This window comes from Cupressus sempervirens, chromosome 8 (genome assembly GCF_028749045.1).
Source record: "Cupressus sempervirens isolate cs-2001-9-10 chromosome 8, ASM2874904v1, whole genome shotgun sequence".
Lineage (NCBI taxonomy): Eukaryota > Viridiplantae > Streptophyta > Pinopsida > Cupressales > Cupressaceae > Cupressus > Cupressus sempervirens.
The window spans coordinates 713,276,085-713,288,745 of NC_143125.1; the positions used below are offsets into that span (position 1 = coordinate 713,276,085).

General features: G+C 30.2%; 1 protein-coding gene and 1 pseudogene across 1 annotated transcript; both read right to left on the minus strand.

The window, feature by feature from the left end:
• Window positions 1–1,042: 1,042 nt before the first annotated feature.
• On the minus strand, window positions 1,043–2,403 carry LOC149544426 (clavaminate synthase-like protein At3g21360; annotated as a pseudogene).
• A 3,709-nt stretch (window positions 2,404–6,112) lies between these two features.
• LOC149544427 (clavaminate synthase-like protein At3g21360) lies at window positions 6,113–7,481 on the minus strand. Its single transcript, XM_089796402.1, has 3 exons — window positions 7,107–7,481; window positions 6,550–6,800; window positions 6,113–6,452 (listed from the first exon to the last, which is right to left on the minus strand). Exons 1-3 carry the CDS (start codon window positions 7,479–7,481, stop codon window positions 6,113–6,115), a joined length of 966 nt encoding a protein of 321 aa, XP_089652528.1.
• Window positions 7,482–12,661: the final 5,180 nt, after the last annotated feature.

Genomic DNA, 12,661 nt, shown 5'->3' on the forward strand with positions numbered 1-12,661 from the left:
GATTTGTAAATTTTGAGGTAATAATGTTCTAAAGTAAATTAAAATTTTAAAAAATATTGAACATCTTAGATGATAATGATCAAAATCATTACATTTATTAAGATATTTGTACTATGACAATAGAAAACTGTCTATTTTAGATAAAACTAAAAGATTGATGAGTATTTAGAGAGTTTGGAAGTTTGTAGATATCAGAAATTATGCTTATACTAAAGTTAGAACATGATTTGATAGGACATTGTGAATGTAACTTAGAATCATTAGTTATTTTATAATCTAGATGAGATTTAAAAGTTTGAGCTTATAGAATTTATAGAATTTAAGAATGTGAAGATTCAAATTAAAAATATGAGAGTAATAAGGTTTCAAAGATTAGAGAGGTTGAATTAAGAAATTGAAAATTCAATTAAAACATTTAGCCAGATAAAATTAAGAAACCTAAAAAATGATCAAAATTGTTCTCATTAATAATATTTTTTTTAAGAACGTCAAAAAATCTTGTAATCAAGAAAATCTAAGCTTAAAAGTTTTTACAATTTATTTTTAAAATCTTATAATCAAGAAAATCTAAGCTTAAAAGTTTTTACAGTTTATTTTTAAACAAATCTAAGATTGCTAAAATAATGAAAACAAACAGATAAAATCTCTAATTTGAAATCCTTCGCTATAATTTGAAACCCCTTCTATAATATTATAAATAAAGCTCCTCTATAATATCATCTATAATATCATAAGCAAACCCCCTCTGCATTAAGAATACGTTTCAAAGTTTCAAAATTTTAATTTAAACAAATAGAAGATTGCTAGCAATGAAAATAAACAAAGAAATTTCGAACTTTAAAATTCCCTAAATAATATCACAAATACTACATTTTTTTTAATTACGTCAATAATATCATAAATATTGCTAAGTTCTTCAATTTATTTCCAAACATATATAAGATTGTTCTACCTGAGTGTTTTCCCTTGTAATATCATACAGTGCTCCAAATGTAATATCACACAGTACTCCAAATATAATCTGACAAAAGCGTGGGTACTATCACTTACAAAAGGCAGCAAGAATTCTTCGAGGTGTTTCAGAGGGCCTTCTTGCATGCATTACAAATCTGTTGTCTAAAACAACCACATCTCCAGCTTCCCATTTCAGATCAATAGCTTCCTCTTCAGCAATTTGAATGCATGATCCAATGGCCTCTCTGGGGACTGCAGATCCATCCCCAAGTGTACGCGGCTGGTTTGCGTCTCTAAATGCTAACAAATTGAACCAAGCCTTCTTGTATCCATCTACTTTTCTGATAGAAGTAGTAGGTCCAATGTGAACATCATATTTTCCCCATTCCAACTCACATTGAACAGTTTCAATCCTGAATTTGCAGCCCTGTAAACAAAATCCCATGTCATTTTAATTTTTAATAAAACCATTTTAATAAATCAAATGAAAAGTTTTACCAAAATCCAATATGGTTCTTTACCTCCTTTCTGCTTCTTTCTTATCCTTGGTTTCGTACATAGTTTACCAGCCTGTTAGATAAAACTCAGCATTATCCTCTGCAGGAAAAGCGTACAGCTCATTCACCCCTTCTTTCTCAGTCTTGCTTACTAATTCTGGGTATTACTCCTCCATCCTTTCAGTAATCTTATGGCTCCTTAAGATGGCCGTCTGCCCCCCATCCGGTGGAGGAATCTCACAGAAAAAGGCTATTTTGCTTGGAAAAGGTTCAAACTGCCTCAATGAAAAGAATCAGCAATATATTAAGAACAGGAACACTTCTATAGTATTCCATTAAAAATATTCCCTTATTTTTCTTCGTCGATAAGCCATTGGGTGTGAATTCAAACATCAACCAACGAGCACACAATTTAACCAAGAATTTGACCTAAGAATATGCAATCTGATTCGTGAGCTATAATAAAACTATTACCACCAAGTATTAAACTTAATAAAAAAGATCTTCTTGATGATATTGCAAAAGAACGGCAAACACGTAGAAATGATGGTGGTTATTTTAATTTGTGTTAGAAACTTACCAGAGACATCTCATGGTGGAAGTTGATGGGTCGATGGAGTGGAGCTTCATTGGCAGTAAAAACTCTTCCCTCAATCCTTTCTCTTGAAGCTGCCCCCTCATAAGACTTTTCTTTCCAACCAAAGGCTTCCATAACCATATTGAAATCTGATGCAGTTTTAATGGGAAACCCTCTGAAAAGCAACGCTCCAACTTTCTTCAGATGATCGTTGATCCACTCTCTGTTGGTTTGAGTGGCGTGAAGAAAGGATTGTAAGGTATTCAATTCCTCCTTGTTATCTTGTGGAAGGAGAATCATGGGGAAGGGAAGGCCATCTTCATCAATAACTTTCTGTTGGGAAATTTTCCCTTTTTGGAAAGGGCAATCCTGCATCATCTTCCCTGGAACGCTTCCAATAATTGTGTGGTAACTATGTGTGGAAAAACTGGTGTGTATTTATTAGAAAAACAATCGGGTTTACTATAGTTTTATCATAAATTCAATTAGATCAAAATTTCGAAACACACATTTATAGTCATTGCAAAATTGTACAGGGCCCTGTTGTTACATTACAAACTAATTTATTGCCAATTCTTATCGAGAAAGACAACTGAAATGTTCAAAGTAAGCAGATTAATACAGTTCATGGTAGCCATCTTCGCTAAGTTTAGACAAGATTTACAATTAAAACAACAAAACAGTAAATAATATCAAACAGAAGTATAGTGTTCATTTAAAAAAATTAGCGAGTGATAATTGACTCTGCAAGTTTTACTGTGAGATTTTTATATTATGCTCAAGCAAAAGATAGACAAACTGAAAAATGTAATGTATAATCTGCTCCTTAATGTGTTTTATTTAATGTGAAACGAAGTAAAAGATTAACAAGTCTAATTTAAGGAGTGCAGAAGAAGCAATCTGAAAATTCTTTAGTAGAAACTCCCAAAACATCAGAAATGAACATTTGAAACAGGCGAAGGTAGGTTAACAACGAGTATGCACAAAACGAACAATAACAATAAATTTCAGTCTTCCATAGTAAAAAATAGAGTTATAAATACTAGTTTAAAAAACAAGATGCGGGTTATCCTTTTGACAAAATGTATTCTAAAGTCAAAAATTTTTATTTTTTTGTCTTTAGATCTAGGAAAACTAATATACTAATATTTCTTTTTTCAGATTTTGTGCTATTTTCTTCTATTTACTATTGAAATCAACATGAATTCATACTGAAATTTTCTTAATAATTTATAATGTTATACTAATTTTTAAAAAAATCAAAAATACATTTTGTCTGGAAAATATGAATCCAAAAAAAATATGATCACTAAATTCTAGTTTCTCCTTCGTTAATGAAATGAAGGAAACATGAATTTCTTTGAAACGCCCATCCCCAAATTGTATATAATGAAATAATCGATGGAGCCTTGAATAAAAGAAATGACACCTCGGACTCTGTTTGAGAAGAAATGAGGAAATGCAAAGAGATTTTCGGCAGTAAGGGGGTGGTAATTTCAAGATCCAAGGGTTCGGCAATAGTTAAACACACATAAGACTTATAAGATAGTTTTGATAAAAGAACTGTCTCTTTGGTAACGTAAAAGTTTTAGTTTACTGTTTAGACTTTGGACCCCAACACTGGTTAAAAGCAATGCCGGAAGATGCAAGTTTTTGGAGTACATTTTGACCTTGAGTTTTGGGATGACATTTCGAAACATTATTGGAGACATTGTTTATGAAGCATTTTCCTAAGAAAGTATAAGAAGACTAAACAGGTGGAAGCATTGAAGGAAGAAATCCTCCTTTCAAACAAATTGTCTATCAGCTTGAAATGGTTGCAGTCTGAGCGCAGGATGGACTAGTAGGAACACCCAAAATAGAGGTGTAATGGTTGATTTTCTTGCAACTATGGAAGTAGATATAGAGCACGTGAGTCTCTGTTTTACATGATGGCCCATAGATATAATATCTCATGGAATACAAGCTCTGAAGACGGAGAATGAAGAAAACTTATTCTCTGAAACCAATACACAATACTTACAGGAAAACCCAAAATAGATCGATAAGGAAAACCGAGAATGGCTCTTACCTAACGAGGTTATCTATAGAAATGCACTCGCTGGACTAGACAAGATAAATGCCCATCTTACTCCAAAGCATTTTTCTCTGTGGACAAATCGAAAGTATGAAGCTGAGTAAGCAACATACAAATACAGTAAACAAGTCAGAAAAGTAATATTACGAATATCAGAACTCGTTCTAAAGTACGAAGAAGAAATATTTATCTGAACAAACCAGAAATCTTCACAATACTCCTATTTGCAACTATGATCTCACAATATCGCAAACAAAAAAATATGCCTTGCACTGCCTTATGAACACTTTAAATAAGACAGCCTAAATCATAATTCAGGTAGTCAGTTGCCAGCATGAAACAATGTCCTTTGAAGTTAATGCTTAGAAGTCACATGGCTTTACAGTGCTTTTGCTCCCAAATTCAGCTTTAACCGCTCAGGAGATCAGGAAAAACACAAAATTTAGTCCACTAGTACCTGTATTTCGCTAGATTTTTTGAAATCGATCATTCAAACCTACCAAACTGCAGACAAATTAAAGTCTGTTAAATTCTAAGGCAGAGGGGTCCACAATCAATTCGGCAATAAATGTACTTTTCACTTCTGTGCAAGCTGTTCCTTCAACCAGTGCTCAGAAACGTGCAGAATATAGAAAAGTTTAAATAGATTTTTCAAAATCATTTAGCAATGAGTGTTCATTGTACAAACCAGTGAAAAATTGGTAAATTAAAATTAAATATATAATAAAAACATTATTAGAAGATATGCCCACCTGCAATTCCAGCGTTTCATTGCTTAAAAATAAAGTTATAATAGCATGCAATCTTTGCACAGGAACTAATAATGCATGCATGAGAGACCCACGAGAAAAATGACAGCCTTTAGAATTATATTTATATTACCGATCGGTTTCCAAGGAATCATTCATTAATCACAATTACATACTACCAGTCCCTAGGCCAAATAATTTTGTCTCAAATTTGGCACCAGGAAAATAGAAATACTGATAAAAACAAGTTATCAAGAACCTGCCCAGAATAGAAAATGAGAGAAAATAGGTATGGTATATCAAATTCTTTCTATTTTTAATTTTATTATGTAATCTAAAAAAATCAAATAAGAAACTATGAAATATTATAAAGTAATTACTTGTAAAAAAATATTCAATTTAATTATTTTCTATTTTAAATTTTGAGCTAATAATGTTTTAAACTATCAAAAAAAACTTATTGAAGATCTATGAGATACTATCAATAAGAATTGTTACATATATTAAGATGTTCTCATTTTGATTATAGAGAGCAATACATTTTAGGTAAAATTGAAAGGTTGACAAATATTTAGAGAGTTCTCAAGTTTGTAGATATTAGAAGTTATGCTTTTACAAGACTTAGAAGACATCTTGATAGAACATTGTGAATGTAGCTTAGCATAAAAAATTATTGATATTATACATTTGATTTCAAGTTTGAGATTATGGAATTTAAGAGCATGAGAATTTAAATTAAAATATAAGAGCAATAAGATTTCAAAGATTGGGGAGGTTAAACTCAAAAACTCAAACAATTGTAATTCAGATACTTAAAAATTGGTCAAACTATTTTTATTAATAGTATATAATTTTTGAAACATCACAAATATCTTATAACCAAATAAATATAAGCATTAAACCTTTTACAATTTTTTGAAAGAAAATCTAAGATTGCTAAGATAATGAGAATAAACAGATGAAATCTCTAATCTGAAATGGGCATCCATAATATCAAAAGTATTCCATTAAGAATATATTTCAAAGTTTTAATCATTTATTTTAGACAATACTCTACATCACCAAGAATAAAAATAAACAAAGAACATCTATTTAACTTTGAAATTCCCTCTATAATATCAGCAATACAACAAAATTTTCCACTTTATTTATAAACAGATATAAGGTTGCTAAAACAACAAAAATATACAGAGAAATCTCTGGCTTAGAGTTTTCCCCTATAATATCATCCAGTAATCTGAGTAAAACATGAGTCCTATCACTCACAAAAGGCAGCGAGAATTCTTCTAGGTGGTTTAGAGGGCCTTCTTGCGTGCATTACAAATCTATTGTCTAGCACAACCACATCTCCAGCTTCCCATTTCAGATCAACAGCTTCCTCTTCAGCAATTTGAATGCATGATTCAATGGCCTCTGTAGGAACTACAGATCCATCCCCAAGTGTAGCCGACTGGTTTGCATCTCTAAATGCTAATAAATTGAACCAAGCTTTCTTGTTTCCATCTACCTTTCTGATAGAAATAGTAGGTCCTATGTGAAGCATCATATTTTCCCCATTCCAACTCACATTAGACAGCTTTAATCCTGAATTTGCAGCCCTGAAAACAAACTCATAACATGTCATTTTAGTTTTTAATAAAGCCATTTCAAAAAAATCAAATGATAATTTTACCAAAATCCAATATAATGATTTACCTCCTTTCTGCTTCTTTCTTATCCTTGGTTTTGTACATAGTTTGCCAGCCTTTTAGGAAAAATTCAGGATTGTCCTCTGCAGAAAAAACGTGCAGATCGTTCAACCCTTGTTTCTCAATCTTGCTTACTAATTCTGGGTATTTCTCTTCCATTCTTTCAGTAATCTTATGGCTCAATAAGATGGCTGTCTGCCCTCCATCTGGAGGAGGAATCTCACAGAAAAAGGCTATCTTGCTTGGAAAATGCTCAAACTGCCTCAACCGAAAAGAATCAGTAAGATATTAAAAACAGGAAGACTTCTATACTAGTCCATTATAAATATTCCATTATTCTTCTTCGACAATAAGTCACTGAGTCTCATTTCATACATCAACCAACGAGCACACATTTTAACCAAGAATTTGACCTAAAAATTTGCATTCTAATTCGTGGGCTGTTAAAAATAATAACTCCACCAAGAATCAAACATAATAAAAAGATCTTTCATGATAATATTGAAGAAAACACCAAACACGTGGAAAGGATTGTGGCTATTATAATTTGCCATAGAAACTTACCAGAGACATCTCATGGTGGAATTTGATGGGTTGATGGAGAGGAGCTTCATTTGCTGTAAAAACTCTTCCCTCAATCCTTGTTCTTGAAGCTGCACCCGCATAAGACTTTTCTTCCCAACCAAAGGCCTCCATAACCATATTGAAATCTGATGCAGTTTTAATGGGAAAACCTCTAAAAACTAGTGCTCCAACTTTCTTGAGATGATCGTTGATCCACTCTCTGTTGTTTTGAATGGCGTGAAGAAAGGATAGTATGGTATTTAATTCCTCCTTCTTATCTTGTGGAAGGAGAACCATGGGAAAGGGAAGGTTATCTTCATCAATAACTTGCTGGTGGGAAATTTTCCCTTCTTGGAAAGGGCATGCCTGCATCATCTTCCCTATTTCTTCAACGCTTCCAATAATGGTGATAACTGTGTGTTGAGGAACTGGTGTGTATATATAAAAAAAACAATCGGATTTACTGTTGTTTCATAATAGATTCAACCGAATCAAAATTATTTTGGGTTGTCGTTAGCAAATAAGTCTTGATTAATGCGAGGTTCAAATATTATAAAGAATGAGATCTTAATGCCACTCAACTAAATTTACCAGTTGACTCTAATTCAGCTGTAACTCAACTTTAAATGACTGCTCTGCAGCTATCTTTTTTACAAACTGTATGACCAATTTTCAAAAAAATCAAATCATTATGAATTTTTGTGAAAATTTCAATATTTGATCTTGATGATCAACGGAATTTGTAGTTAAAGACAAAAACAAATTAGAAAAAAATCTAAAAATCTAGAAAAAACAGAGTTTGACATAAGCATTTTGTCTCTAGCCTGTCCCAAATGAATCGGTATAAAGTCCATCCCCCCAAAAAAAAGTTAAATAACCTTCGTTCTTATCGGAAGCATCGACCTGCTAGTCGAGTGGATTATTTTATTCATCTTGCATCTGATTATTAGAAAGGTTAAATTAAAAAAACAGGAGTGAGCTTTGACAGCTTCCAACCTTTTTAATATATTTTGAATTTATTAATTTGCTGTTATTATCATCACTCGGACGTCAGATGCCGATGCCGATGCCGATGCCGATGCCAAATTAATATATTTTCTTCAATGGATTTAATAATATGGTGACGTACACCTTTACTCAAGGAACTTTGATTTCCAACCCCATTCACAATCTCTTCTTCTTGGCCTTCTACGCTGGACAACAATCGATGTTCTCTAGAGATATGTTTTATGCCATTCATATCAATGCTTACCATTATCTCTTTGTTTGCATTTTCCCTTATTTTCCACTCTAGACCACCTTCTATCGAACTTATTTATTTATTCACCTCCTCCTAAATTATATAAGTAATTTTTTTATTGGTTTTTAAAGTTTTTAATATTACATCATAGGCTCGAAATTGTAATCTACAATAATTAATATACAGTCTAATTTAGAAATTGTAATAAATAAAATCATATATTGTAGAAATTTAATATCATTTATTTTTTGATATGTTTAAAATTAATTAATTATAGAATAACATTATACATTAGATTAGTTTATATTTCTAAAGGGTAAAAAAAAAATTTGTCATATTTTTATTCTTTTTCTTTATTTACATTCTAGAATGTAGAATGGAGTAGCAAATTGTTTATCAAATGAGCTTCCCTTGAGGCATTTAAATATTATGAATAAAGAGTAATTGTTTTTGAAATTGTCTCCCAAATTAGTAGATAAGGAAATCAATTTGTTTTTTTTTTTTCTACTCTAAAGTTGACATCTTTTCTTTGTAATTCTTGTTTTTACATTTTTCTTACCCTTTTTCTTTATTTTGATATAATTATTAATGAACAATGGTACATTTATATATATATATATATATATATATATATATATATATATATATATATATATATATATATATATATATATATATATATATATATTATCATTAACAAGAATTAATGCCTTTATCTTTCTTTTATGCTCCATAAAATGTATGACTATTAAATTGTTAAGGTCAGATCAATATACTAGAAATGACTTCTAAACTTTAAAATTCGAACATGAATTTAAACTTAATTGGTGATCAACTTTTTATAATTGCATCATATGAAAATCTTAAAACTTACATAATACTGAGATGTATTTAAGAAATTTAATTAATTTAATATTGATATATATTCATCTAGACATTTTTTATTTAGAACAAAGTTGTTAAAAAAAACTTAAGGTCTTTCCCGTTTCATACCTTGTCCAAACTATGACATGAAAAAACTTTATAAATAAATATAACAAAAGAGATGAATAAAAAAAATATGATAATGATGTGTTTACAATGAAGGTTAGATATCTTACTGAGGCTCTTTCAGATCATGTCGATTATAAAGATGGAGAGAAAATTTTTGATGTATTCCAAATCCTTTCAAAATAATACTCAGAAAAAATGAACACAACACAGATTTGAAAAATACCAAATTCTTTTTTAAACTTCTCCAACTCCACTCTACCTTATAGTGAAAGAAAATGCCTACTTATTAAAAGTCTAGAAATTACCATATTTTGGTAGATTTTCAAAAAAAAATAGAATTTTCTATTTTTTGTAATTTCCAAAATCCATCCTATGAATCTTGATTTTTCCCAAGAAAAGCCCCCAACTAAGGCAAGATGAATTTTCAACTAATATACACAATCAAGAATATGATTTCAGATTTATTACATAAACAACTTTCTAAAAAATTGGAAAAAAAAAACACAAAAACCCAATTTTAGAGGTTAGGACGATATTTTAGGCTCCTAGAAAAATGTCAAAAAATTCCAAATGACTACTCTTCACACAACTACCTATAAAATTTTAGCCAAGACCAATATCTAAGTCAAAAGTTATGACTCCCAAAGTTTGATGCATCATTTTTTGCATATAAAGAAGGTAGAGCTATTGTGGAAACAAAGGAAATAGCTTACTGAGAAGTCCCAATGCTTCACCTCTATGAGCATCACCTAGATCCAATGAGTGCTAAGTGTTCCATTTATTCTCATGAGAGATGGATTCATGTTGAATCACTAGTCATGAAACATGGGTCAATGAGTTTGAATCAAGAGGTTACGCAATTAAATTCGGATAGCAATATCACAATTTGACTTGCTGTCAAAATTATCTCCTACTTATCAATTTATGAGCTTGAGGGGCTTTCTAATGAATGGTTCATAAGACACAATAGCTGGTGAACGTTTCACAAATGAGGTTGCAAGAAGAGTGAGTTTAACCATGGAGAAAACTTTGTAGTTAAGTGTGCTTAGGATGGAGTAGTACTAGGATGGGTGACCTCTCGGGAATTCCCTATGCTTCACCTCTATGAGCATCACCTAGATCCCATAAGTGCTAAGTGTTCTCATGAGAGATGTATTCATGTTGAATCACTACTCAAGAAACATGGATCAATGAGTTTCACTCAAGACTTCATAGTTAAATCCTTATAGTAATATCATAATTTGACTTACTATGGAAATTATCTCCTACTTATCAATTGATGAGCTTAAGGGGATTTCTAATTAATGGTCATAAGGCACAAAAGTTGGTGAAGGTTTTACAAATGGGATTGCAAGAAGAGTTGGCTTAACCATCGAGGAAACCCTATAGCTAAGTGTGCTTAGGTTGGAGTATTACTATGATGGGTGACCTCCCAGGAAGTCTTGACACTACACCTCTATAAGTAAAACCTAGATCCAATGAGTGTTAAGTGTTTGATTTATTCTCATAAGAGATGGATTCATGTTAAATCATTCCTCATGAAACATGGGTCAATGAGTTTGACTCAAGACTACACAGTTAAATCCTAATAACAATATCACAATTTTCTTACAGATATACAACAAGTGATAAAGATGATTATGATCCTACTTTGACACTTCTACCAGTACCTCTCACATGATGGACCAATGAGTCAATGTCACAAAGATCCTCCATAACATTGTCACCTCCCCAAATACCAATGCATTGCATCTAATCTCCTAGATTATGTGGTTGATGATCTAGATGAATAGTTAATACATAGTTGTAGTTGATCACTTTTTGTTGACATTTTTATCATTATGGAGAACTATACTATGTATCATTTTGTTTTGTTTTTAAGTATCTTATCTGAGTAAACTTTGCAACATTGAACTTCTAGTTGATGTCACTATTTACTTGAGTTTTGTATATTCAATCCAATAAAAATATGATCTAAATAAAAAATTAAACAAGTGCCACATAGTTGGGTGTACTTGTCATTTTAGTGAATTACAATGGAATAGAAATGCATGAGTATGCCAATAATTTTTAATTGTATAATTGTTTTGAAACTTTACAAGTTAAATATTAAAAGAACATAGAAAACAACTAGAAAACAACTATGCATGTCAAATAACCATCATATCAAATCTATTCCATGCCTTTTCTTATCAATATAGTGTTGTTTTTGAAAAGTCTTTCTTGCCTGTCCCTACATTTTCATAATTTGACCAATGATGATGTCACTAACTTATGTGTACACAAAATATTAATAATAGCAAGATAATTTTTTAATGTTATATATATACATTAAGAAATATATTAATCATATAATTATGTGAAATAAATAGGATTGGTTTGTTTATAATATTTTATATAATTTTAATACAAATGGAAGTATTTTCTAAAAGAAAATTAATTTTTGAGTAGAATTTTTAAATTAACTTAAATGTTATTTTCCTTAATTATTCTAATTATTATTATTTCATTTTTTGACAAAGCATTAGCACGATAAGGTTTTAATGTAATATTTATACATTAACAAATATTTTAATATATAATCATGTGAGATAAATAGGATTGGTTTGTTTATAATGTTTTAAATCATTTTAGTACAAATGAAAGAATTTTTTAAAATTAAATTATTATTTTTATAGAATATTATTTAGTTGACTAAAATGACACTTTTCTTAATAATCTAATTATTATTAATTCATTTGTTTGTTACAACATAAATTCATTAAAACTATAGAAGTGACGTTTTTAACAAAGATAAAACCTAGATTTGTTAAAAAATGAAATTAGAAAATAAATCATGTAACTATGAAAAATTTATATAAAAGTATCAAACAATATTTTTTCTCATCCACCCTTTTTAAATATTTTTTTTTAACCTTTGGTGAAATTTTATAGAAATAAGTCTTGTAAACTACATAACTTTGGTTGAAAATTATATGAATCTCCTCAAAACTAGAAGCTGTTGAATTTATTTATTGTAAATTAAATAATATTGAAATTTGATAGAAACAAAAATTTGGTCTAAAAAAGTGCAATATGGAGAACCCTATGAAAAAGGCCTCCAATTCAGTGAATCATATATTTTATTTTATATTAAAATTTTAAGAATAAATAATAAAATATTAGGCAAGCTTCAATGACTCTAAAATGATGTAATTGAGGAAATGGTCGAAATTAATTATGTTTTGAGAAAAATAAATGCAATAGTATTTGTTTACTACAAGTACTTTCCTTTATACAAAATTGTACTAGGAATGGAAACCTTAGACAGTGGAAAACTAGA